Raw genomic sequence first — 12289 nt, forward strand, 5'->3', positions numbered from 1 at the left:
AAAGCTTATCTCATTTGGACCACTTACTATCTCGTTCGGACGAATTACTATCTCATCTGAACGACTTAGCTATCTTGTTATAACGACATAGCTAAGTCGTTATAACAAGATAGCTAAGTGGTCCAAACAAGATCAACTTTGTGGGGCTACACTTTTCTTTTTTTTTTGTTTTGGGCTTTACGCTTCGGGGCTTCCATACTCTGATCCAATTTCACTCTTTCGTAAATGTTCTCTGTAGTTTCACAACCAATTGCACTTGCACTGCCTCCCAAACTATTGCTCCTCAACTTTCTCATTCTCTCTCTGTCAAATCTACTTCACGCCACTCAAAAAATGAGCCAGCTGCAGACAGTACACACAACACAACAAACAAACCCCAAAATACACTTGCCAGCTTCTCTCTCTCTCTCTCTCTCTCTCTCTCTCTCTCTCTCTCTCTTCACAGCAGATTATCATTGACCTCTCTCATTTTCCCTTTCTCTCCCTTACATCACACCCATCAGACAGACAGACACAGACAGACAGACAGACAGACAGACAGACAGACAGACAGACAGACAGACAGTCAGTCAGACAGACAGACATAAACATACATACACTCATCTCCTCCACTCCCCTTGAGTCCTTTCTCACCACCTTGCCCCACCCCACCGTCCTCCCTCCCCTCCCTCCAGGTGAGTGTAGGACAGACGGACAGACCGACCTGAGGTAGTCTACAGCTGATGCAGACCCTACACAGAGTATGGATGGTGTGCATGACTCCAGTCCAGTCCCTCCTGAGTACACACTTCTCAGTACACTCCTCTATGTATGCTCCTCTATACAGTCAGAAGACAGTGGAGGTCAGAGTTCAGTCCCAGTGGTGTGCCTGAGCACTCGTTTAGCTCCTCACTATATACTGTGGTCCCGTATAGTTTGGTCCTATTAATGACCGCTGAGCAACGGTCCACTCTGTGTGCGGTCCTCTCGTTCCGGGTCCTATTGCCGCAATCCCCTGTGTATGGTCCTGTAGGAAAGGTTGGTCAGCGGTCCTGGCGCAGTCAGCGTTGATCTCAACCCTTCTGTGTAGAGTTGCTGTATAGTCTGTTGAAGGAAGAGCCCTGTAGGCAGGAGATCCTCTGTATGCGGTCCAGTCTGTGTAGTCCTCTGACCGTGGTCCTGGTCTATAGCCTACAGTCCTCTGAACGCGCTCATGGTCTGTAGCCTACAGTAGTGAGTGGTCAGGACCTCAGCAAGCCTTCTCCACAGCAACGTATGCAGCACTATGAGTCCTCTTCTGATTTCTCAGCGTCTTCTCAGCAGAGAGAAAAGGTGTGTGTGTGTGTGAGTGTGTGCGTGTGTGTGTGTAGAGGCTGTCTGGTGTTAGAGCGAGTGTGTGTGTGTGTGTGTGTGTCGGTGTGTGGAGGCTGCGTGGCGTCGCGGAGGCGAGACTGGCGCTGTGTCGGCCTGCTCCAGCCACACTGCTCTTGGCATCGTTGTTCATGGGAACTCCGTTCAGGAGAAGAATGGGAGGAAGTGCCCCCCTGCCCCCCCCCCCCGCCCCCCCTCCCTCCTGGCCCCCCCAGCCCTCCATCCACCCACCGCCCCCCCCCCCCCCCCCCACACACACACACACACACCCCGAGCCCTGGCCTGGCCAGCCCATCAGCGCTTGTTTGTGTGCTCGATAAGGCTGGAGAGCTTCCTGAACCAGCAGTATGGGGCTGGGAAAGACAGGAGCTCACTGAGAGAGAGGGAGAACTCACACATGTGGACACAGAGGTGGGAGAGAGAGTATACAGAGACTCACTAAAAGGGTTGCTGCAAATGTTCACCCACACACACACGGGCATTACATTGGTGAACTTACATTTTTTCCACCCACACACTTTAAAAAACATGCATAGATGGATGTGCTTACATGTAGTCTTGTGCAACTCTTAACTCTCTCTCTCTCACACACACACACACACACACACACACACACACACACACACACACACACACACACACACACACACACACACACAGAGAGACACACATGCCTCTTTATTCTCCAGCAAATCATACAATCTAATCTCAAAAACACAGCACACACAGCCAATATTCACACCTAGACACACTTAATCCAATCTAGACACACACACACACACACACACACACACACACACACACACACACACACACACACACACACACACACACACTCTCTCTCTCTCACACAGCAATCTCCGACCAGACACCATCATGTTTGTTATGTTTGGTTCTTTCATATTTCCTGTCTTTTTCCTTTCATTTTTCCCCGGGCGGAAATTCAGGTCTGTGAAAACCGCGACTCCGTCAATCCCAGTTATCAAAACAACTCTTATTTTTGTTTTTGATTCGGTACGGTACGATAGCTGGGAACAGGGTTTCAAATCTATGAAACATAACAACAAACATCTCACGACGGGGCCAGGCAAAGCGGTTTCGGATGCAAAAACCCATTAAAGTCAGCTTGCGCTAGCGAAGCTAATGCTAACCCTGTCAGAACTTATTTATTCACAACATGTCTCCTTTCCATTGATCCCTCAGAGTTTTGCTCAGGCAAGGTTAACATCCACAGAGAAAGAGAGGGGCCAAAGAGGAGCCATAGTGAGCATGTCTCTACAATGCTAACAGACAGGGCAGAAAAGACCATTCAGCTCCTTACATCCCTTCTACTGGCCGTTTACAGGGACTTTTCTCTGTTTCTCATTTAAAAGGGGGAAGGTTACCCTTCAGTCGCACACAAAAAACGTGTGAGACTTCGTTCTCCGTCCTTCTCTCCCTCTGTTCAGGTCTAAATAGGCAGAAGGATGGATTAGAGAGAGAGAGAGAGAGAGAGAGAGAGAGAGAGAGAGAGACAAACAACCCTAACCCTCTCTCTCTCTCTCTCTCTCTCTCTCTCTATCTCTCTCACACTGACCTGAATAGAACAGCAATCAAAGACAGGCAGCTTCCACTCCACTGGGCAGACAGGAGTAGGGCCAGGACTAGGGTCAGGGATAGGCATAGGCATAGAGATAAGGTTAGGGCCAGGGATATGGCACATACTATGGGTGAGGACTAGGACTAGGATTAGGATTAGTACTGGATCTAGGACAAGGTTTCCAGGGTAGCCATCAAAGTGGAGTGCCATCAAACTGGGCAGACAGGACCAGGGCCAAGCAGGGACAGAGCAGGGCTGTGATTATTACCAGATCTGGAACACAGTCTAGAACTGCCAGTGCCTAGGGCTAAGGATAGGACTAGAGTGAGGACTAGGACATAGGTTACAAAAAAAGCATGGTCAGGTTTAGGGTTACAGCAAGAGCATGGTCTAGGACTGGAATTAGTTCCGGGGTTAGGGCCAGGGCACAGACTAAGACCGGGGCTAGAGCTAGGAGCCTAGGTCCACAAAGAGAGGAGACCTTGAAAAACTCTGAACAAGGAAAAACAACTGGACAAGGAAAACCAAGCGGACAAGGAAAACCAACCAGACATCCTCTTCTGCTCTTCCTCCTCCTCAAACAAGATAGCCTCCGGTTTTCAACAGGCAGGGAGTGGAAATGTGATGCTAGCTGACAGGCACTGTGTCGTCAGACATGGAAACCTGTCAGCAACCCAATCACATTAACATTCATACCCTGGTCCTATGTAAATAGGATAGATGGCTGAGATGGGTTTTCTCTGTCCAGTTAAAGTAATGCTACATGTTAACATGGCACTGACTGAAGGCTTTGCACTAGAGAACAGCTATAAAAACCTCCTTAATGTTGCATGGGACACAACTCAGTGACTAAGAAAGCATTCAAAAACCTACCGTGTGATGAGGGGACAACACAAGACTCATTTTATTTTTAACATATAACCTATTTTTACATAAGAGCTACTCCACTTTTTTCACATAATAGCTTTTCTGCAGGGTGGGTTTGATTGAATCCTTGTGCATGTTATGGTCATCTGTCTTTATTCAACCCGAGATCTCTTCTCAGACCGTTGTACAACAGCGTAAACAACTCTACCCATTCGTCTGTTAACCATTTGCTGGTGTTATGAACTCAGCATGGAACAGGTAAAGAGAGGGGAAGCCTTGGAGCTTTCTGATGATGAGTGAGAGAGAGAGAGAGATTAAGAGAGGGCAGAGGACAGAGGACAGGACACACAGATGAGGGGTGCACTGGGCCGGAATGGAAACCAACTGAAAAACCAGGGAAACACAGAAAGCCTTAAGGTTCCACTTTCAGTCTGTCAATGTACTTTCCCCCTTCTTCTTTAACAGGCTCTCTAGAGAACACCCCACACAGACTGCACAATCAGCCAGCACTGCGATTCACCCAGAAAAAAAGGGGAAAGAGAGGAAGAAAGAGAGGGAAAAGGGGGAGAGGAGCGTTCAAAAGCGGATGTAGAAGTCTTTCATCTAGTGCTGTGTTACAGAAACTCTGTTTCCCTGAGTTAGCTTTCAGCTCGTCACAGACCCGTCTTCACCCTCAAACTACTTCAAACAAGTGTTTGTTGTCCAATCAGGGCTGTGATCCAACTGCAACCATGTGCTCCTTGAGTAATGAGAATGTTTTGATGGAGATCATTTTTGCTTGAATCATTTTGTGCAGAGAATGGAACATGAACTCTGAGAAAATCATAGGTTTGCATACACGATTCATATCTAGGAAAATTGGATCCTGATCCAGCATTATGCAAAATAGCATAATCAACCCTTTCCTCCTCATCTCACACACACACACACACACACACACACACACACACACACACACACACACACACACACAGACACAGACACACACACACAGTCAATGTTTGCATGTCTCCGGTTCATGAAAGGACAACATTTGTGAAATGAGGAACATTATATATATATATATATATATATATATATATATATATATATATATATATATATTATATAAAAGCGCTATCTAAATACAATTAATTATTATTTGTATTATAACCCTTAACATAACCATACATCGAACAATTCTCAATAGATGACCAGAGGTTTGTAATATAATCCTCTATGCCAGAGCTTAAAGTTACATGAGGTAAACGAAACAGCATTTCTCAGTGATGTGAACAAGGGAGAGGAAAAGGAGGACAAGACAGAGCTGGATAGTGGAGAAAGAGGGATGGGCGGATTTCTCCTTTCTGGGAACAGGGTCAGAGAACGACTGAGCAACAGACGACAAGAACTAGACTCAATCTCTTTCCTAATCCCAAAATATTCTTCTCCTCTCAATGTGACACAAATGCACGGGACCATGTTTACAACATCCCTTTCAATAGGTGACATAATCGTACATGCAGCCTGCATGCATGACTCTATTTACAACTCCATGGTGACTATGTGACACACGGAATACAAGACTGTCTTACCGCATACTTCACATGCATGATGACACAATTAACATTAACCAGTTGAAATATGGGTCAACTTCTGCACACACACACATACATAATGTATACACAAGTCAAAACAGATAAACACATGCTCCCACTCAACTCAAGATCCCTCTATAGTACATCTACACAAAAAGATATATGTGCAGACACACACACACACACACACACACACACACACACACACAGTAAGAAAGTTCAAACCCGGGTGGGAGTCACTCACCGTTAAGCATTGCATATTCTCAGGGCTTGTGGTCTCGGTGGCAGCACCATGGTTTGGCAACGCAGCCTCTGAAAGAAAGACAAACGAGTCACGGGCTGAAACACTCCCTTTAGAGAACATCTCTCTCTCTCTCTCTCTCTCTCTCTCTCTCTCTCTCTCTCTCTGTCTGTCTCTGAGCCCTCAGGACACCGACAGGGGACTCCCCGTCCTGCTCGATATGACAGCGCTGGAGTCCTTGAAGTCCTTGAAAAGTTTCTCTGTGTGATAAGACCAAGCGGGTGTTGCCTATCAATAAGTCTGCCTGGGTGTGTGCGGCTCCGGGAGACTGGTTGGTTAGGATCCCCGGAAACAGATCAACCCAACTTCTGGGAAACTCCTCTTAGGTGTGAGGTTCCGCCAAACTGGCCAAGAGAGGAGAGCTCAAGTGAGAGGGAGAGAGGGAGAGAGGGAGAGAGGGAGGGTGGGAGGGTGAAAAAAAAAGAAAAGGAACTCCTCTCTCACTCTATTATCCCTCGTCTGAGGGCTCCTGTGAGGTTACCATGGTGATCGGGCCTCGCCCCTGCCTCAATGTCCTTTTAACCATTCCTCATAAAGGCAGCATTCAGCTGGGCCACAATGCTGATGCCTGCTCCCCCCCCCCCCCCACCCCCCCCCACACCCCTCCCTCTCTCCCCTCCCTCTCTCCCCTCCCTCTCTACCTCCCTCACTCTCTCCCCCCCTCTCTATACATACATGGGTAACTCTCTCTCTCTCTCTTGCTCTCTCTCCCTTATTTTATCTTTCTCTCCTCTCTTTCAACCATTCCCCTCTCTCTCTCTGTCGCTCTTTCCCTCTTTTCCTAACCCAACTTGTGAAATTGGATTTCAAATTCCCACCACCTCAACCCAACACCCCTCTCTGGTTCATGGTATGAAAGGAAGGGGGGCAGGAACATTGCATTAGCCTCGTGAGGAGTTATCATAATCACGTTAGCATTGGCACAAACTCAAACAAAGACACACACACACACACACACACACACCCGACATTTACGGGACATCTGTATGCACTGGGTACATCAACATCCATTAGGACGTCCACCCACAGTGCTCAGAATAACAAATATCACATTTGGATTATGGTAATTCGTGTAAACAGAATAGAAATTAAATTAAATAAAGTCGAACAATGTTCTTATACCAACAACGTATGTTTGATTGAAAAGCAAAACTTTACAGCCTGTCTGTTGCATCTTCATGCTTCGACCTGATAAACAGCTCTGATCAAGAGAGCAGAACATTCCACATTCCAGTAGAGGCTATGGAGATGGAGAAGGGTGCATTTTGGCTATTTGTCCCAATTCTCACTGTGACAAAAGATGTCCCACATTAGGCCTCTACTATAACATCACACATTTCAAAAACCATCACTTATTTATTTTTTTTCACAATCAGGTTCATCGTGCCACATTCAGTCATTCACTCCAGCGTTATGGGTACGTTCATAAATTTCCTTCAAGCATCAGAGCCATGCAGGGCTCAAAATGTACTTTTTTTACTTGGTAGCACCAGTGCTCCCAAACCAGAACATTTAGGAGCACCAACTAAAACAACAGTTCAAAACAACACTGCAGATAAGTCCAGTAGATCTTCACAGGCCTACTCTTGCTCCATATGAGAGGTGAGGAAATGAATGATCGCTGATCAGAGAAGCAGATATAATCCAATTTTAATTGTCTGATAATGACACAATCTAATGTCGTAGTCCTAAGTCCAGGCTGTGTTATTGGTTATCACTTCTGTGTGTCGCATGTAAACCCACGCTAACCTGATCGCCTGCATGGACACATTATCTCTCAAACATGTTATTTTTTTTCTTCTTTATATATATATATTTATATATTTATATATTTTTATTGTTTGATTGACAATTTTATTTATCGACTCTTCATAATGCTTTTATGGAAAGCCTAACACAGACTTACACAGATGTGCAAGAACACTGACAAACACACACACACACACACAAACAAACACACACACACACACAGTTCTTTAAAGGCCCTGGGGACATTCTCTCATCCCATAGATGAGGTTGCCGGGGTGATGGCCAAGCTTCAAACGCAGGAGAGTTCCGTCACTCTAATCCAGCCTGCCACAGTTCCCAGAGGGGAGAGGCTAACCTGCATGGCCACGGGCCCAGGGAGAAGGCCCTTTGTCTGGGGAAACATTCATCACACAGACAGACACGGAGCTGCTGGCACCGAGCCTGCTCAACTACACACCAGGAACTACCCTGAACCACGGACGGAGAAGAGAGGGACTGAAAGAGAGGGATGAGAGTGACGGGGAGGAGAACAGAAGACAAGAAGGATGAGCAAGGAAAAGAGAAAAAACAAGGAGAATGAAAGAAAAGAGGGACTGTAAAAGAGGGGGAGAACATAAGAAATGTACAGAGAGTGAGAAGAAAAAAGTGAAAGAAAGGGAGAGAGAGAGAGAGAGAGAGAGAGAGAGAGAGAGAGTGAAAAGAAGGAGTAGAGTGCTGGCGGTCAGCCACCATTAGCCAGTCTTGCCACAGATCTGTCGCAGTATAAAACACTTCTCTCCTCCAAGTACCCTCGTATCACCACTCACTCACTTGACACCCTGACCCTCCTTTCACACCCAACCAAACAAACACTTGATGGAGAGAGAGCGAGAGAAAAGAGAAAAGCTGTCTTCCATCACTGTTTCACACTTGTTTAAGATCAGCTCGAGCGTTAGGCCATAATAGTAGCGCTCGGGCGCCAACACACCCAAGGCATTGTGTCAATGGGAGAAGGGGAGGGGGTTGTCTAATCCACTGTGACACTGACACCATGACAAGTGTCTGATGAGGTGTGAGAGCTCTAAGCGTCCCAGGGTCGTGACTGGCAGCAGCCTATATCTCACTGGCACATGAGACATAACAGACACTGTTGTTGTGCCTCCACTAAGATGGCCGACGTAAACAGACATGAACGGTGTTGACCGGAGTGGAAAGTAGAGAGTGTGAAAAATGGAACTATGTATGTGCCTTCCAATAAACGAAAATATTTGAAGAATTCAACAAATAGGGAGGAATCTAACGAGGTTAGAGTGAGGTTTTGAAACCAGGACGGAGTTAGTTAGTGTGATTGAATTACGTGCTCAGTCTGTCTGTCTGTCCGTCCGTCTGTCTCTCTGTCTGTCTGTCTCTCTCTCTCTCTCTCTCTCTCTCTCTCTGGCTGTGATTCGGAGCAGTGCGGAGAGCAGCTTTTGGGCATTGAGAGTACACCCTTGTGTTCTTTTAAGCACAGGGTACATCTGGAAGAGAGGGGCACCATGAAAAGAGCCCATTATCACACATGACCACGTCTTAACAAACGCCTCTTTCTCCCCGTCAGGGACAGCTAGCTAGGGACAGCTAGGGACCTCACTAGATGGACAGCTGCTGTTAGAGAGAGAGAGAGAGAGAGAGAGAGAGAGAGAGAGAGAGAGACAGACAGACAGACAGATAGACAGATAGACAGATAGACAGACAGACAGAAAGAGAGAAAGAGACTGAGAGTGAGACAGAGACCATATATACTGAAAATGTATGCACTCACTGCCATGTAAGTCGCAATGACACTTTCATCCGTTAGGATGAAAGTGTCAGCTAAATGACATATATATATATATATATATATATATATATATATATATATATATATATATATATATATATATATATATAGAGAGAGAGAGGGGGGGGGTAGAGGGGGGGGGGGTTAGAGAGAGAGAGGGGGGGGGGGTTAGAGGGAGGGCAGACACGAAAACCGAGAGAAAATAAATACATCGACAGAGATACTGAACATAAGGAAAGACAGCAGAAGAGAGAGAGAGAGATACAGACAGAGGCAGACAGAAAGAGAGAGAGACAGATACAGCAGACAGACACACAGAGAGAGAGAGAGAGAAAGAGACAGAGAAAGAGAGAAGAGAGAGGGAGAGAGAGAGAGGGAGAGTGGGAGAGAGAGAGAGAGAGGGAGAGAGAGAGAGAGAGAGAGAGAAGAGAGAGAGAAGAGAGGGGGAGGGAGGTCCAGAGAGAGAAAAGAGAGACACGTAACCTGCCGGTGCCCTGGCTAAAGTAGCCCATCAGATGCTTAGTCATGCGTGGCTTGGGAATGTGACCTAATTACACCTATGTGGAGGGTTTACCCTACAGTATGTACGAGCTGAATCAGGGAGAAAGGATAAACATGTAGAGAAATGGAATAAAGCAGCATTCCCCTGGGGCTGAAAGTCACAGCTCTGCCAGAGAGAGGGGAGGACAAAAAAAAGACACACACACACACACACACACACACACACACACACACACACACAAACATTAAGTGATGGTCGGGGTGAAATGCAATTTGGTTATGGTTGGGTTGATGGCACTATAACAGCCCTCTGATGCGGAGGGAGTTGAGAGCGACTCCAACACGTCACATGTCAGAAAGGAACAGACGAACAAATGAATAAACTATAAACGACAGAGCGTGTTTCTGCCACGCCAAACTGAGGGCCAATGACTCATAGACATCCCATTATAACACACAGGGCGCAACACAACCGTTAGGACAGCCGGACAGCCGTTGCCATGGAGCGATGATTGACAGATGTCTAATTTCCTGATCCTGCCTGGAGGGCCAAAGCTGCCCAAGGAGATTATGGGTCCTGTCAATCAAAGCGCGTGTCATCAGCCCCATTGGGTGTTTCCCCATCGTCCTGGCTCCAGGCGGACGTTGAGTGAGTGAAGGTTAAGGTTGAGCTCAAAGATTCTCCTTGATGACTCGTTGGTTTCAGGGCTCAGGGGAGTCAGGGAGACAGTGTGATGAATGTTAGTGTCTTTGGTCAGTATACCATACAGATGATGGTACAGGGAAACACAACAGTAGCAAGCTAGCTGTACTCTTTTAGGGCATCATTTGTACTGGCATCATTTGTACCTCATAATTGATAGATCGATTGATTGATTGATTGATTGATATGATTGATGAAAAAAAACGATTAGGAGGTAAGGGATTCATACATGATAAAAGATGAAAAGACATCTAATTTTAACCTTCAAATGTTATTTGTTTGACAGATCAACAGGGACAGGACGTAGAACTATGCGCAATGATGTAGACAGCGGAGGAGGACAGGAAATGACCTATAGGGGTAGAGATTTCGCTTCAGATCAAATGGACATGATCGCCCGAGGCCGAAGTTACCCTTTAGTTAGAGCGTCAGCCAAAGTTGTCAGTGCATACACACACACACGCACACACACACACACGCACACACACACACACACACACACACACACACACACACACACACACACACACACACACACACACACACACACACACACACACACACACACACACACTGTCCACCCACTCTACTCAGCAGGGGAAATAACCTTGACTCATTGAAATCACTTGTCAAACTGAAATCACTTCTTAAAATGTTACTTATTTACAGAAGCACCTTTGAGAAATGTGGTGACACACCGTTTCTCTGTCACCCATTGTGAACAGAGCAGTGGAGCCTAGTGGGGGTAGAAATCGGAGGATGGGCTCACACGTGTTAACGATACCATTCCTTATTCCATTCCATGAATTACAATAAGCCTGTGCACCAACGTCTTCCTCCAGCAGCGTCCCCTGGAACTAGGGAGACATTACCAAGCTTGACATTTACCATAATCCCATATCCATATTTAATCTGCATCTTAACACACATCAGGAGCCATCTGGTAAAAGGCCATAACAAAAGCAATCTAATTGTATACACTAATGTAGTAGAAAGGTCGGTTGTGCTTCAGTGGGCAATGATGGAAAAGCATAAAATATGAAATTAAACATATTCTGTGTTGTTGTCCCTTTGCTGTTGAAACTTTTTTTTTCTGATACACAGACATCACACGGCAGCATGGCCTGTTCTGATCCGTCATCTCTTGTGGTGTGGCTTGTGATAATGTGCTTCAGGGCATTAGTGTGCGTGTGTGTGTGTGTGTGTGTGTGTGTGTGTGTGTGTGTGTGTGTGTGTGTGTGTGTGTGTGTGTGTGGTGTGTGTGTGGGTGTGGGTGTGTGTGTGTGTGTGTGTGTGTGTGCGTGTCTGTGTGCATGAAATTCAGTGTCATCTTTGCCATTCCTCTGGTGTCCTCTAATGCCAACAGAAGCCTGATGTCAATGTTACACTCTGGGGACGTGCAGTAGGTGTAAATGTTTAATTACATCAGGGCTGGGGAGATAAATGAGTGTTCAACTGTGTGTGTGTGTGTGTGTGTGTGTGTGTGTGTGTGTGTGTGTGTGTGTGTGTGTGTGCGTGCGTGCGTGCATGCATACTTTGACACACTAACGACAGACTCACTTGCTGCTATTCTATTTCTGTGTAGCCACATGAGGAGCCACCTGACCCTCTTTGCAACATGGTTGTCATGCGTTCATTTCAACATTTAGACAGGGTTAAATGTGCACAGATGTACAGGTCAATGTGTGTCAGTTGGAGTTTAGATAAATACACACACACATACACACACACACACATACACACACACACACACACACACACACACACACACACACACACACACACACACACATCAGCCATGCAGGTAGACTGTTAGCATAATTGGCTACAGATACTTAACCTGCATTAAGCACTTCTTGGGGAG

The 12289-nt window shown here is 46.3% G+C and overlaps 1 protein-coding gene across 2 annotated transcripts in view; it reads right to left on the bottom strand.

Annotated features, from left to right (window-relative positions):
- The window catches only part of rgs3a (regulator of G protein signaling 3a), a gene marked incomplete at its 5' end in the record, with an annotated part of 105738 nt that extends 100001 nt beyond the window's left edge, over nt 1–5737 (bottom strand). Inside the window, one exon of one of the 2 annotated variants that reach the window (XM_083669903.1) lies at nt 5618–5737. In XM_083669903.1, the coding sequence (XP_083526029.1) occupies nt 5618–5737 (120 nt within the window). Of the gene's footprint in view, nt 1–703; nt 787–5617 lie in introns of those variants that run through there. The other variant, XM_083669904.1, reaches the window with a different exon arrangement.
- Between the last annotated feature and the right edge of the window lie 6552 nt (nt 5738–12289).

This window comes from Argentina silus, assembly GCF_951799395.1.
Source record: "Argentina silus genome assembly, chromosome: 5".
Taxonomy (NCBI): Eukaryota; Metazoa; Chordata; class Actinopteri; order Argentiniformes; family Argentinidae; genus Argentina; species Argentina silus.